The following is a 15,878-nucleotide window of genomic DNA, read 5'->3' as shown; positions in this document are numbered from 1 at the left end:
AATGGACAAAACCTGTGTGGGTTTCAGTTGACTAGAAGGACCTATTGCCTATTTTGTTTGAAATGTGTTTTCTATAACTACACTTGTCAATATTATCATTGTTATTATTGCTATTACCTAATATAAAGTAAAGTGTGCTTAACAGGAGAAAATGTTCCTCTCATGACAATGAGGTGATACATCTTGATTGTGATAGTTTGATAACTTGAGGTCACAACAATTCAGCTGTGATCTTTGTAAAACTGTGTCCACTCTGGCTTTCCATTCAACTCCATCCCAATAAAATGTCAAGAAATAGAAGACTTTACTGTGGTGAATAACTTTTCATATTTTCAAAATAATTTGTAAATAGCAAATCAAACTCTGGCTCTAACTAATACAAAGGCAACATAGATGACTGGTACGAGAATTACGTGATAATGCTAACTTTATTTTGAAGGCAGGTTAGCCAATATCCGGCATGGGTCATGATGTTGGTATGCAGCTTGACGCAGCTGTCCGCTGTCAGGTTCTAAATGAAGTGAAGTGCGTCAGTGTAGACAAATGTTAAGGATTTGATGAGTGTTAGCTAGGTGATAGTAAGTATGACAGTAACAACTTAAAGTGGGATATTACTCTTTTTTCGTCTCCATTGTATCTCCCTATAACACTAATAAAATAAATAACCAAACTAAAGCTCACAGCATCACTAACAAATATTAAGTGAACTTGTTGAATTCCAGTTTTTGTTTTTCAGTTAAATTTATAATTAAATAAATCATTTACTACCAGTATTTTAAGAGGCCTGTCAAATAAAAAATGTACTTCAGCAAGCACTACAATTAGGTTTTTGAGATTTAGCATTTTCATTATTACAGTGGTGATTATGATATTTATTATAATAACTATTATTTAGATTGAAGGGTGTGACATAGTGTTGAATAATGGAGCTGATATAAGCTTGGTGGTGGCGACAGCAGGCCTGACTTGCTCATGTCTCTAATTTTAACACACTGGCTGATGTCACACTACGTTTGGTGCTTAATATAGATATTACCTCAGTGGAGTTAGTTACTGTAACTACAGATGTAAAGTAACCTTACAATTTAAAATGTCGAACTAATATACATGATTAAGTTAAGACTGCCAATGGTGGGTTGGCCGTTTTCATTTCTAATAACTTTGTAAAAAATTAGAAACATTACAACATGGGGCGTTTGGGTGATGACAACTATACAATTTACCAAAGATGTATTATTTATCAAGTGGACACAATATTATCTTTTTCTTTGTTGTTGTTGTTGTTGTTGTTTTCAAACCAACTCTACTTGTTACCAAACGTCAGGTTAAGTCGCACATCAGTACAACGACCACCAGATGGAGTCCGAGGATCTTATTCTTTTTTCAAATGACTTTGCATTCCAGTAAAATTCTACTCATGCACACGCGGGGGCGACATTTAGCTTCACGTGGAGAAAAACGACCGGCCTGTCTGGAACAAATGCACGCAAAGAGGCGACGCTACGGCAGCTGTCGCAAGGCTGTGCGCGGCATACAAATGAGCGCCTCGGTCGTTTCCTTCGCGGTAGTGTTGTCTTTAGTAACATGAACTGGTGCACCGACCTGCAGCTGGTACAGGGATGGCTCACCCCCCCCCCCCCCCCCCCACAGATAACATAGACCTGTACTGTTTTTACACATGTTCTCATTCCCGCGAGAAATTGGAACGACAGACTTTTAGATAATGTGAACATTTGAAAGGAAATGACCAAAATCCACCGAAAAAAAAAATAAGTGATTCAGTCGCTACAAGGATACAACAGAATGAGCTTCCACGGTGACGACATTGGAGGGAAAAGTGCAGTAAACACAGCGTGTGCTGGTATTGCTAAACATAATATGGGTCAACTTGTTGTTATGCACACTAATGTGGATTTTACGTTCTCACACACACACACACACAGGGAGTATAATGCAATTAAATGCCACATATTACTTCTTCACGATGTGTTACGGGCAACAAAATCGCTGCTAAAGTGACATAAAAGGAGAAAAATAAAACCACAAAATGCGATCATATCGATACCGAATACAAGGCAGATACACCACAAGTCACAATCTACCAAAAAAAGCCAAAGTCTTTATCATTAATGATGTGATATTTCATCGCGGTTGTTATTTGTGTGGGGTGTTACCACGAGGTCCGCAGTGCTCTCCAGCAGCCTGCTGCTGCTGCTGCTGCTGTTGTTGTTGTTGTTGTGATTCGGACTGCCCGCCTAAACCAACGCCTTTTTTTTTTGTGGTTCATAATTTAATATACACGGTGTCGGTGTATGTTTTGGCTTTGTGAGCGGGGGGGGGGGGGGGGGGGGGGGGTCTGCAGCGGTAACCGCTTAGCTACACTGTATCCATGTCAGTGGACCAAGCCACGCTGATGTCAGAGATTTTTCCCTCTGCCCTCCGCGGTGGGAGGATCTCTGTGCGTTGAGTCACGCAGCTGTCAAAGATAGCTGTCACCCAGTTTCAGGATCAAACACACAGTCAATGAGAAAAAGGGCTTTGAGCCGAAGGGACGCAGAGATCTCAGGTAACCCCCTTCCGTCTCCAAACAAGGACGACCAGAAGAAAGAACAATATATATTTTTTTTTTAAAAGGGGAAGAAGCGAGTTTTGATGAATAAGGATTTTCGGATATTCGGATACACGCTGGGGATATCTGGAGAAAAGAGGAAAACACTGCACTAACACAAAGACAATTTTCTTCTGCGCGTGACGAGGAAAAAGTGGACATTTGCGGGGGGAAATGAAGACGAAAAAGGGTAGGTTGGATGCTTATGAGAAAAATAAAGTCAAAACGAGTTTAGATGCCCGGAGACAGCGAGCAGAACGATTTCCCTCACATGCAAACCGTGCAGTCTATTGTTTCCTTTCCAGACATGACAGGGGGCTTTTCTTTCTGCCATGTGCTGGCGCGATATCAAAAGTCGACCAAGCTAGGTTTGCTTCTTAAGACGTGTTTAATTCAAGTTGTGGCACAATAACGTACGACTGTTTCGCCATGTGTGTGGTTTTCCTGGTCGCAGTGTAATTAGCCTAACTTCGGAGCCCCCATAAAATGTCAAAACTTAATTAAAAAGCGGCTCGCTTTCGGTTTTGGAATACGCGCTAATTTGAAGTCACAGACGCCACATTTGTGTCGAAGTTTTGAGGAGAAGTGACGGTACAAGTCAAAGTTTGGCTATTATTGTGAGTTCAAGAGTCTGAAGTGTTGCTTTTACACCACGTCCGGGCTTTAAAAACCCGATACCGAGCATCTTTTAATCATCTACCACGAACGGGAACACCACCAGCACCTTTTTTTTTTTTTTTAATAGTATCTAAATCCAATCGTAGGCTCATAATCATCCTGACCTCATTGTGGGAAGTTGCTGTTGCCTTGTTACATTTCGTGGACCTCGTGGTGCAGCGCGCACACACACAATAGAAAACCCCTTACAAGTTACTTCAACTTACTAAACCAGGACCTTTTATGCCCGTTAAAACGCATTTCCCCCTCACTCTGGTAAACTGTGACATTTCGGAGGGAGTTAAGTTTATGGCGAACTCACTGTTTTGCGTGTGTAAACTTTTGAATTGCATACAAAGAACCACGCAGCCCGAGATTCTTTTGTTTAGTCTGGAGACGCTGATTTGCAACAGGTCTCCCCTCCCCCTTCCCCTCGCTCCAGCCTACGTAATTACCTCATCCTGTTGGCCGCTCAGACTTGGGAACTTTCTTACTGCTTTCGCACTAGTTAGCCCCAGAGCAGACTGCATAGGGTGGTGGATTAAATGCACCCTGACTCTTATTTCTGCGATTTCTGAATGGGGTCTGGGCAGCCTGCATCATGAGCTGCTGGTATCCATGTGTAAATAGTGCTTATGGATACCACCAGCAAAAAAAAAAAAATGTACTTATTTATATTCACGACTTGGGTCAATTGGAGCCTACTTTCTATATACAATTGAATATATGCTAAAAAAAAAACTGCACTGAAACACACTACAAATCTGATCAAAGTTTTAACAGTTCATAAGCAGATTTATTTGCCTCTCATTCAGTCCTGCTTGACCATGATTGACTTGGATTAGACATGCCTGAAATTCAATTAAAAAGCAACTCTGTAATCTTCACAAAAAGGCTGCTGCTATTCTTCAAACACAAAATCTCCCTTTTATGCTGGGATCGCTCTTGTGGTCAGCCCAGTGTACTTTACTTATCCAAGCATGCAAGGTGTGCTCCCAGTCTGTGCAATAGACCTGGCTTGTATTTGTCGAGGCAGGTTTTATAACTGACACAGCATCAGACCAGCCTTTTGTGACGTCCCCCCCCCCCTTCCTTCCTTCCTCCCTCCCTCCCTCCCTCCCTCCCTCCTGCTCCTCACACCCTCCCTCGCTCCTTATATGAATCACATGGCTGAACTTGACAGCTTGCTTCTGACACATCAGCTGCCTCCCAGACAGCTTGTGTTTGGTGAACGGCTGCGGCAGAGCGGCTGGGAGACTGGCAACAGGGTGGCTGACATAAGAGGATACATATTCTTTTGTCTTCTTTTTCCTCATACACACTCTCTTGTCTCCCCCCCCCCCGCGCTTGCGCAGGTTTGATGATGCTGTCGGGAAGCGAGACGGATGACGAGGACAGCGTGGACGCCCCCCTGGACCTGTCGTCCAGCTCGGGCAGCAGCGGGAAGAGGAAACGGCGGGGAAATCTGCCCAAGGAGTCGGTTCAGATCCTACGGGACTGGCTGTACGAGCACCGTTACAACGCTTACCCGTCGGAGCAGGAGAAAGCCCTCCTGTCCAAGCAGACTCAGCTCTCCACACTACAGGTATGGACCGAGAAGATAGGATTATCTAAGCTTTCGCCACCGCTGAACCCTTAGAGCGTAAACAGATCACAGCAAAAGTCGAGAGGAAGCAAGTGTGAGCTCGGTTGAATCATTTCCTGTCTAGATGACAAACAAAACATGACACATCAACGGTGAATTGAAGGTCGTCCAAATCAGCTCGATGTTGCAACATGAAAGTCTGAGACAAAGTGAGTGAACTCACTCCCTGTGTGCTGTGGGCTTGGCTGAGGCACTTGGACAGGAATTTCCCTCCCTCCAGCCCCTTTCCATCCCAGCTGTCTGGGAACAATGCAGAGTCATTTACATGGTTAGAGCTGCAAGTCTCCCCGAGCTAGTTACGACTAGCCTGGAGAACTGAGGGAAACAGAAGGGAGATGACCGTGATTACTGCTGTGACAAAGGAGATTACTTTTTATTGAAGACTATTTTTGAATACAGGATTAAGAATTCCAAGCTGGACCTTTTTGTTGAACGTTAACGTTTAGCTTCTCATACTTTGAGATGTTATGCTAATCTTTGGTCTGGTTTTTTGATTTCTGCAGTGCTGAAAATGCTAATGTTGTGAAATACACAGCCTCTGGTGTGAAGTAGCGTAGGACGGGTTGGGTCGGTGTTTCATTTAGATTTCTCTATTTTGATTGCTCTATTGAAAACACAGGTGCAATCCGCACATGGGGAGAAGTGTGCCGAAGTGATTTCCTTTTAGGTTGCATGGCAGAACATAAGTGAGCCATGTAATGCTACTTTCTCACAGCATGGCTTTTTGTTGTCGTCTTCTCCAGGTGTGCAACTGGTTCATTAACGCGCGGCGGCGGCTCCTTCCGGAGATGCTGAGAAAAGATGGCAAAGATCCGAACCAGTATACCATATCCAGAAAAGGTAGCAAAGCGGGCGACAGCTTCTCCGACAGCTCCCAGTCCCCGAAACACGGCAGCCCTGCAGGCGGTGCAGAGGAGAGCTACGACAAACGCGTCCTCCATCCCTCCAGCTTCGAACCCGATGTGCCCGGTGTCCTGAGGAAGGCGGAGTCTCCCTCCACACCCTCTCCGACCTCTTTGTGCCCCTCTCCGGGGCTCATGCCCACCCGCCCCTCCGTCATCTGTCACACCACTGTCACCACAGCAATGCAGGGAAGCCCGACAGCCTCCCACCCCTCCGTGCCGGGAATGAACTGCGACAGGGCAGCTGAGCTGTTGCAGGCCGTGCAGGTCCAGGCGCTGCTCCGGTGCCAGGATGACGGGCAGGGCGGCAAGCCCCTCCCCACCACTACCACCATCCTCGGCAGCACCGGCATGGAGGGCAACCTGAGCCCCCGCAGCGGGCTCTTCAACACCCCTCCCCCCACCCCTCCAGACCTCACGCAAGACTTCAGCGGCTTCCAGCTCCTGGTGGATGTGGCCCTCAAACGGGCCGCAGAGATGGAGCTGCAAGCCAAACAGCTGGTCTCCTAAAAGTGACAGAAGACGACGAAGAAGAAGAAGAAGAAGAAGAGGAGGATGGATTAGAGACTGACTTTGTGTCTCGACTGTGGAACTCGTCGGAGTTCAGTGACTTGTCTGCACGCAACAGAGAACAAATCCACATGAAAGCCTGATCATTTCTATTTTTGGTATACCAATCAAATTGACGAGGACGTTTTTTTATTGAAAAAAAAACAAACTGTATCGAGGTGCCTTGGCTGTAAGTTGTTTATTCATTTCACATACATACGTATGTAACTACATGTGTATCTTGTTTGCACACAGGGACCAAAAATGTTATCAGAGAAATGCTGCCTGTCTTATGTCTTTCCATTATACTGTATATCATTTTAGAGAACGGAGAATGAGCTAGAATCAGCCCTCCTTCACAGACCAATCACACAGATCGGTCACGTCCACACACGTTTACTCTTTTGCATTTCAGAGATCAGCTCATGATTAGTCTGCCATGTTTGTTTGCACACTAAAGGCAGAGCAAGGTCATCTCAGTGTCTTAAACATACTTTGCTCTCAGCATCTATGACAAACTTATTCACTACTGTAGTAATTATGTGTTTTCATGAGTATAAGTATAGTTTTGATTTTGTAATTTACTTTTAGCTATTTTAAAAGACCTATGCTTTTTTTTTTTTTTTTCCCCCACCAAGGGATATTTCAGATGACCAATGTAGCAGGTTCTTAGTCTGAGCCTTCATCCCATCACTCAGCGAAAAAACGACGGCCAGTGGACTGAAAAATGAAACACTACAGATGTCTTTTCTACATTTGCTGTTTTACAACTTGACTAAGACAGCAATTTTGAAAACACCAAAAAAACGCATTTTCATGTATAATAGGACCATTTGTATAGTAAATGTGACATGATGCCCAATGATGTGATTTCTTTTCATACTGTGCAATGTTTGTGGCAAATAGGGGTCACATGGGATTCAAATAAAGTTTTGTTTTTCTACATCTCAGATTTGATCATTTGGTATCCCCCCCCCCTCCCCCCCCCCCTGTGGATCACTCGGATCACGCACATTCATACAGGCTTCTTGTTCTTGTAAATCCTACTGAACTTTGTGGAGATTACTGATTCATCCCTTAAGGATCCGGAGAGCGTATTAAGTCAGAATGCTCTGTAAATAAAAGGAGCAGAAATAGTATAGTGTTCATGTCTTTCCACAGGCTACCGTTAGGCTTTCAGAGACATTCCTGTGTGTGTGTGAGAGGTTTACAACAGCTCTTGCCAATTAGCATAATCCTGCATAAATTAACACGAGCAAATGGCAGACGTCAACAGTTTCTTGCCAAAGGGGCTTTATGTGTGCCTGCATCTCAATAGAGTCGATGTAAGTCAGCTTACAACCGAGTGCGCTGGCTCGTTCCAGGCTAGGAGGACAGCTGTTCCCTCCTGGTCCTGCTAAAGCTTCTCGATTGGCCTCAATAGGATTTGTTGTCTTTATTACTCTTGAAACAATACAAACGTTTGCTGAGGTTGTTTTTTTGGTTTCATTAAGACCCCAGGAACAATCAGAACCCTATCCTTACTTATCAGGAAGCTATAGTATACGCTTGTATCTAAAAGGCAATATCAAAGGAGTATATTTAAAAAAAACAACATTTATTAGGCTAGAGTAGCTAGATTCATCAAACGGCACATTTTCAGAATGCATTTAGATTTGTTTCACTTTTTGTCCGACGTGACAGTCCTTGTGGTGGAGGTTGGGTCCAAACTTGGGGATGTAACCACTTATACGGAACAGACCTCCAGGCCCACAGTGGGCAGTTGTAGCCCACCGTGGTGGGCCCTCTGAGAGGTAGACTGACCCTGGGCCAGGCTCTATACAAAGACGACACACATTTCCGCAAACCCCCTCTGTCACCCCCCTCCCCTCTCCTGAACTCTGGCCACTGAGGTCAGCATGCCTCCCATCAGCATGACTGATGTATGAATGACGAATCACCAGAAGCTGCATGCACAGGAGCGTCAGGGCTAAGCCAAGGCCAAAAATGCTGTCTAATTATGGGGACCCGCCCCTGCGGAAGGGGAATGCCCTAAAAACACACCATGCAGGCCTTGTAATCAGTTTAATTATATTCCAATTGAAAACACATGTGGAGACAGCGAAAAGAAATGAACACAACAAAATGATGGCAATGATATATTTTTTTAATGCTGATAAGAGCTCATACACGTGCCATAACATCAACAGTGTAATAACATTAATTACAAAATGTATATTTGCTTAATATGTTATTTGATTGGGGGGGGGGGGGGTTGTTTACATTTACATAGGGAAACATTCATGTATGTACAAATGTTGATTTGAATGTTTTTCTCTGAATATAACTACATCACAAGCTTCAGAAGTGCCAGGATTGCTGGAGTGTCTTTAGAGTTTATAGCAATTAACCACAATCCAACATTCTGGTTTCTATCTCCCTGCTATACCAGGAGCATTATATTGATATGTTAATATCATAAACATAAATAAGTAGTCAATCATTTGACAGACAATTCAAATACAAGTTCCAAAGTAAAAAAATACTAAAATAACCTTCATCTACATGAAATGGCAATAAGTTTGAACTGTTATTATTTGTATGCATCCTCCCTTAACATCATATTTGACCAACGAAAGGAAATACAAATCATACTTTACGGTTACTTCATCACTTTGAGTTCCTTCACAAGCGTCTCTAAATGAAAATGTCAGGTAGCCGTTTGAGAATGGGAGAAATAGCAGAAATATATCCATACCTATAGTTATCCAATGGCACAACACTTTGTCAGAGAATCAAACTACACCCCAATGTCCTGCTATTCTGTTATCAAAACAAGTATGTGATGGTAAAACTGGCTCAGGATTGTCTCCACATTCAAGCAGCTGACACCCTGTTACATTGAAGTAATTAGGGCTGAGACGTTCAATAGGAGCATCATTCAAAAGATGGCATGGATACTAATCCCCTGTTTACCATCATGGCCTATCCTGGTGACTGGGGTTTTATATACAGTAAGTGACAAAGCCATGGGTCACATACAGTCACATGAAGTCAGTCACACTCTCAGACACACACACACACACACACTTCTTCCCCTGAGACCGCTGTTGTGCTCGACTATCATATTAGAAATTAAGGCTGATCACTGAAACAGAAAAGACAAAAAGGTGCCTGTCATGCTAAAGAATCAACATAAATAAAAGATAAACACAGTATAAGGGCCTTGTTGTCAGTGCATAATAATAATCACAATGTCAATAAACAGTCATTGTTCTCCTAATCAATAAATTAAACATGAATACAAAATATTATAAATTGGATCTATTTTGTATGACCTTCAAAGAACTGCTTCATTTGGAGGCAGAGACAGTGCACACACACAGTGAGGAGAAAATATTCCCTTTTTCAGTCCTTTAGTCTCAATACTGTCAATAAACCTCTCTTGTCTAAAAATGACGTCATAAAATACAGTACAACTACCAGTATTGTACCAAATATCAGTATTTTAGCAATGCCTGTAACACCGAAGAGTTTGAACGCAACATGAGAAAGGATTAAACCTGTTTTAAAAAAGACAAAAATATCAGCATGCGTGTCATGTCATTATACTGTATGTTCTTTATACAAACTCACTTTAGAATGAGACAAGATGGGTGGTTTGTTTACAGTTTGTTGATACTGCTACCTTAATCGTCAATTACAACTAGGACCCAATAGACCTAGAAAAATAGGAAGCACTTTTGAAATGAACATCTGAATCATACCACACACACACACACACACACTCTCTCTCGCTTTCTCTCACTCAGACATAGATTAGCTTTGTGGCATTTTCAAACAGTGGTTCTTTCAGGGAATTACAGTCTTTGCAGAACCACAGGACCTGCTCCTGGCTCAATGGCCACTTTGCCTCACCTGGAGGAGCAAAATCTGACCTTTCTTAAGGGGATCGACCTCTTGCTGCTGGAAAGACCCATTTTCAGACAGAGGGCGAATTGCGTCGCTAACTGACACCATAGTTTTCTCGTCTGGTCTTTTCACCTCATTAAATATATCAAAACTCAGATCATGGGCTTTTTATACAAATATCAAAAACAAAATAAGCATAAATAATACATCTTAAATATGAGTCTTTCCATTTGATTTGATCCATTTGATCTGAGCAGATCAAATACATCACTCGTATGTGTTTGCATGTATATACATACACACAGTCCACATGGACATGTATGCTCCTTCCCTGTTTACCTCGGATTTTCAGCACTTGAAACATAATAACGTGAAGCATCACTGCTGTGCTACACCTGGCTTACTTTGTAATATTAGGCCACTTCAAAAAGGGATCAGATACATCTTTGTAAGTGAGGAGGGACTGCTACATCAAAGCTGGGAGAAGGAAATGAAGGAGGAGGGGGTTGATAAATAGATAAATAAACGCTGTAAATGTACATTTCTTGTTCTTCTTCCATTGTGACTAATTCCACAGTGATCTGGGAAGTCCGCAAACAAAAAAAGTGATTATGTTATTTTAGCACCCTAGCCTTACCATTCAGTGCTTTAGTGTATATGAAACAGTGTATCGGGCATGTGTGTGGGTACATGCATCTGTGTGTCTCATAGTCTGGTCTGAGCCTCTGGGATATAGATCTCGATACTGTCTGCGCTCTCGGTAGCAGAGCTCTGCCGAACAGACGCGGCACGTTTGGCAGCTAGCAGGCGTTTGCGAGCCTCCAGACGCTGGCGCTCAGAGCTCTCCAGCGAGCGGTCCCTAGCCAGGGGAGGGTGGTGGCCCTTCAGGGGCTTCTTTGGCACAGGAGGGGGCATCCTTCTCTCCTGGACAGGAATAACAAAGTCTTAATGATAAACCACTGAGTCCTCATGTCAAGCTGCAGCTAAACACAGTAAGGAGCAACACGACTGCAGCCAGCTTGCATAAGGGTTAGAAAGAGCAGTGTGGCTTTTGTCGGCATAATGTGCATGCAACTTTGAATGAGGTTATGGTTCACAGTGGCAGCCATTCGCGTGGGGTAAGAGAGCGCGGCGGTGGCCATTGTCTGAGGTAAAAGTGACCATTTGGAGACGGACAGGCCCCAACGGTGCATGGCAGGAAGTGTAGCTTCTCAAAAGCAGCTCACTGTCGACAACAAGACAGAACAAACAAAAATACAAGTGGTGACGACAGGCAGGCAACGTGACCATATGCAACACATATCTGCATGCTACAACAAAGCTTAGCTGTCAATCAGTCGGACTTACAATGTTAAGTATACAGCAATGACAGCAGATAACATGCGGGTTAGTAAAGCATTCCAAAACAAAATTGAGATTAGATGGATTTGATATTGGCAATGTGCGTATGCACCTGAATTTCTGGTGGTGCCAGAGGTTTCCAGTTGTTGGCTTTGAGTTGGTGGAGTTCATCAAACTTCAGGCTAATGTTCTCGATAGACAGCTGGAGCATGTCCCAGTAACCCGCCAGGTCCTGGGAGACGGGCCGTGGGTGTGCATTTGGGTTCTGATACACAAAGATGTAATATAAACAAAAATGTCCGCATGAACACACACATAAACAACCGCCTAATGTGCATATGCATATCACGCATTTTTGGAAAGATGCTGTTGCCATCTGACGACTCAGTTTTACCAGAATTGCACAGATCACAGATTTGGCTTTCAAGTGACTGAAATGCATATTGTGGGGCAAGTCATTTGACACATCAATATTTAAGTCTATCCGTCAAGTTATAATCTTTTATTCAACGTTGTCCACTGCTTCATACACAATATAAATATAAACATATTCCATTTTTTGGATGTGAAAAACAGCAAGGGTGTGCAGATGCACGCTCTACACTAGTTGCATAGTAAATGAGCTCTGGTCTGTCCTGTCAGGATGATTTGTGCAGGATGATGTCAGTGTTGTGGGGGGAGGGCTGGGGAAGCATGCAGTGGATGAGGTGACACATACCAGATTCTCTTCACACAGCTCCCGGAACTGCTGGAACTTCTGGGACATCAGCAGCTGGGCACTCCCCACTGCACTGCGGATCTTCCCCAGGACTGCAGAAAGACACAGACGCACATGCATGGATGCGCGCACACACACACACACACACACACAAAGAATTCACAATGCAATTACTCACAGTACCGCATACTGCAGGCATGTTGCAGCACTAGCAGAGAGGCTGCATTTGTGATGCAACAGAAAAGGATACGCTAGAATCCGGTTTTGTCTGTGTCTCTCAGAAACATAAATCATTTAGGGAAGTGAAATAATTACTGAAATGCACTGAAATTCCAAATCCGAACACATGCAAAAATAGCAATCCCATATGAATACACAATTCAAAATGCCATATTTACAGCACATAATAAAAGCCTTCGTTGATGCCCTGTACCAAAAATAAACTTAAAAACCAAGCATATAGTCCAAAAAGAACATATTATTACAGTATATTTCTCTCACAGTGCCTGTTTAGCAGACTGATATAAGAGATAAACAAGATTGTACTGCATAACCTGACACCGATGTCAGTCCTATTGACTCACATATCCCTGTGGAGAGGAACTGTCAGTGCATACATTAGTGTACTTGAAGAAAAATGGGATCAGAAACTGAGAGGGGGAGTAATGAATCTGCACTACAATGTTTTCTACTCCTTCAGGATGGGTGTGTGTACGCGTGTGTGTGTGTGTGTGTGTGTGTACATGGTAGCGTGGGATCTGGGAAAACATAACCTTGAGACAGGCTCCCTGTCTGTGAGACAATATCTTGCCTGAAACCATAACAGCACACTAGCTGCATAAACAATGACATTTTCGGTAAGACGTGAAATCAGCTGTGCAGTACGGTCAGGTATAAATGCAGTGCCTACTGCCTGAGGCTTGTTTGCTCAGTCCTGTATGTGCATGCAAGTGTATATGCATAAAAGATATTTAGACGTGCGTATACCGACATGCTGTGCAGTGTGCATATTTTTGTTACATCAAGATCAAATAATAGTTGCCTGGAGGAGCGGGGAGAGAAACCCCTTCACTGTGTTTGTGGGAGAGTTCATTATACAGTGTGTCTAAAGGACAGATGTGTGGCTGGGGCCAGCAGCGGCCTATTGATAAGTATGCACGGTATGTCTGTGGAGGCCAGAGGGCCTGAGACAGGAACAAGCAGCTATTGTGGTCCAATATCATGAATATCAGCACTCTCCAAAACAGAGGAGAGGAGAGGATGAGAAATAGACCTGATATCAGTCTCATCATCTTGGCATTTAAGCTTTATGAGACAACTCACTCTCGTCAGGCAGCTCATTCTGCATCTCGTCCTGCCCCATCTGTCGACACCAGCCGTCCATACGCTCCATCTCAGCCTGCAGCAACTTGAGGAACCAGCGGCCGTCACGGGGGCACACCGACCGGCCGACAGCCTCCAGAGCCTCCACCTCTGGCTCTGCCACGCTGTCCATCCATGGGTCTGGAGGGGGCAGGATTGAAGGGTCGAACCCCACATCCCCGAAGTCGTCAGCGGCACAAGCGTGGTAGTGGTTCCCCGAGCCCTGGATGCTGACGGTGGAGGAGGCGGCATCGCGGGAAAGCTGGCGTGGCATGGTGGCACAGTGACGAGGTGGCAGCTCCGGGGCGTCTGTGGGGTCGTCGAGGTCAGCCTGCACCGCTGTGGTTACGCTGTTGGAGCGGGTCATCCTGCGGTAACTAGGACAGGAAGCAGAGACCCACTTAAACATTTGATTTTATGTGATTGATTGCACACAAATCGTTTGGTAATACCACATTAGCGTCTCCTTTTGCTAGTAATTATGATACATTATTTACACACAGTTCTTGGAGGTGATCCCAGTATGAAAATTTGAAATTATCACTGCAATTTCATCACTGATAGCGATGAATAGCTTTTGTAGTATGGAACGTCTTTTGTGTGTGTGTGTTTTGACACCTGGCTCATTCAGAAGCAACAGAGTATGCAGCCGTCCGTGGCACCACAAGCCCTGTTCTGCGCGCACACACACACACACACACACACACACACACACACACACACACACACACACACACACACACACACACACACACACACACACACACACACACACACACACACACACACACACACACACACACACACACACACACACACACACACACACACACACACACACACCTGGGAGCCTTCCCTACAGCTGTGTGTGCCATGTCGTATTTCGCTCAGAGGCTTTGTGCCGCTGTCGGACAGACTTTGCCAAGTCCCTCCACACTACGTGCAACAGCAGACACACACGTGTGCAAAGATCAAAATCAACACACCCAGACATTATGCTATGTTCTATAGATCAGCTCGCCACCCCAGTATTGAATGGAACACCAAAATGACACCTCAAATTGGTACATGACTCAAAGCACATCTTTTATGAACACATACAAAAATGTGCCAGGGCGCAAACAAGAGATACACTTGAATAAGCACACATAAGGGCCCGCACGGTCAGGGGCTTAGAAGACAACAAATAAAGAGCGAATAAAAGCGGAAGAGTACACATTTGAAGTCATCACATATGTCGTCACGCTAACTTTAAAATGCTGGTATACCAAGCATTGCTCATCTGACTGTTACCCGCATGTGTAGGTTTACATCTTTTACTATTTTGCTGTCAATAAACAGGAAATTAGTAAGAAGTAACAACTTTGCCAAGCCAGAAAAAAAGATCGACTTGCCAGCCTGCTAGCTGTACTTCTTCTCACACATGAACCTCAGCTTGACCTGCCTGCAGCATGACACACACAAATGCACACTCCTCCTCGAAGCTACCCATTCATCTCTAACCTCCCCTTTTCTCATTCATCTCTCTTCTTCCGTGAACAGAAAAAGAGAGAGCAAGAATAAGGGAGTGACTTCGGCTAGATCAAACAGTGTGTGTGCGTGTGTGTGTATGTGTGTGCTTTGTGTGTACATGCAAGCAGCCCCATGTGTGTGAGTGTGTGTGTGTGTGAAGAGCAGTTAAAGAGTAACTCCTCCGAGCAGGTGTTCAGTTCTAATGACCTCAGCCTGCTTTCTATCAGCCGGCTAACAACTTCCTGCAGGGGCCGAGACGGGCAAGGCCAAACACAGCCCAGACAGAAAGACAGACGTATCAATAGACAGGAGGCAAAAGAACAAGGAAGTGCATTTAAAAAGAGAAAAGCCAAAGTGAGAGAGAAGACTGTAAAATGTCAGGAAGGTATGTAGGAGGAAATAAAAGTGGACATAAAAACCTTGAAAGTCCATGTTCTCATTACATTCATATGGTGAACATGACGGAAAGTTGTAAATCACAACATAGGTGGAGTCTTGCATTCCTCATGCTGCCGCTTTCGGATGGCCTCGTAACCTCGAGGTTTTTGTTTCAAATGTGTCTTCATTTCCCTCTCATCTGCACAGAACATGGTTGATACCACAAACATGAGGAAATACTAAAGCCTCTATAAACAAAAACAGCCTGATGTTTTATTTGGATAAAGAAGTGCCGGAAACAAGCTGAGAGAGATA

The 15,878-nt window shown here is 44.1% G+C and overlaps 2 protein-coding genes across 3 annotated transcripts in view; one reads left to right on the top strand and one right to left on the bottom strand.

Moving 5' to 3' along the window:
* The first annotated feature begins 2,544 nt into the window (after nt 1–2,544).
* On the top strand, nt 2,545–7,306 carry tgif1 (TGFB-induced factor homeobox 1). Its single transcript, XM_079181951.1, has 3 exons — nt 2,545–2,798; nt 4,621–4,850; nt 5,654–7,306. Exons 1-3 carry the CDS (start codon nt 2,783–2,785, stop codon nt 6,320–6,322), a joined length of 915 nt encoding a protein of 304 aa, XP_079038077.1. The 5' UTR covers nt 2,545–2,782; the 3' UTR covers nt 6,323–7,306.
* Nucleotides 7,307–8,538: 1,232 nt separating this feature from the next.
* The window catches only part of dlgap1b (discs, large homolog-associated protein 1b), a gene marked incomplete at its 5' end in the record, with an annotated part of 40,796 nt that continues 33,456 nt past the window's right edge, over nt 8,539–15,878 (bottom strand). For both annotated transcript variants that reach the window (XM_079181298.1, XM_079181299.1), the window contains 4 exons: nt 8,539–11,176; nt 11,706–11,858; nt 12,312–12,403; nt 13,635–14,050. In XM_079181298.1, coding sequence (XP_079037424.1) covers nt 10,958–11,176; nt 11,706–11,858; nt 12,312–12,403; nt 13,635–14,050 — 880 coding nt within the window. In that variant the 3' untranslated portion in view covers nt 8,539–10,957. The remainder of the gene's footprint in view (nt 11,177–11,705; nt 11,859–12,311; nt 12,404–13,634; nt 14,051–15,878) is intronic.

This window comes from Pholis gunnellus (assembly GCF_910591455.1).
Source record: "Pholis gunnellus genome assembly, chromosome: 20".
NCBI lineage: Eukaryota > Metazoa > Chordata > Actinopteri > Perciformes > Pholidae > Pholis > Pholis gunnellus.
The sequence above is the reverse complement of the archived record's forward strand: the minus strand, read 5'-3'. Positions and strand labels throughout refer to the sequence as shown.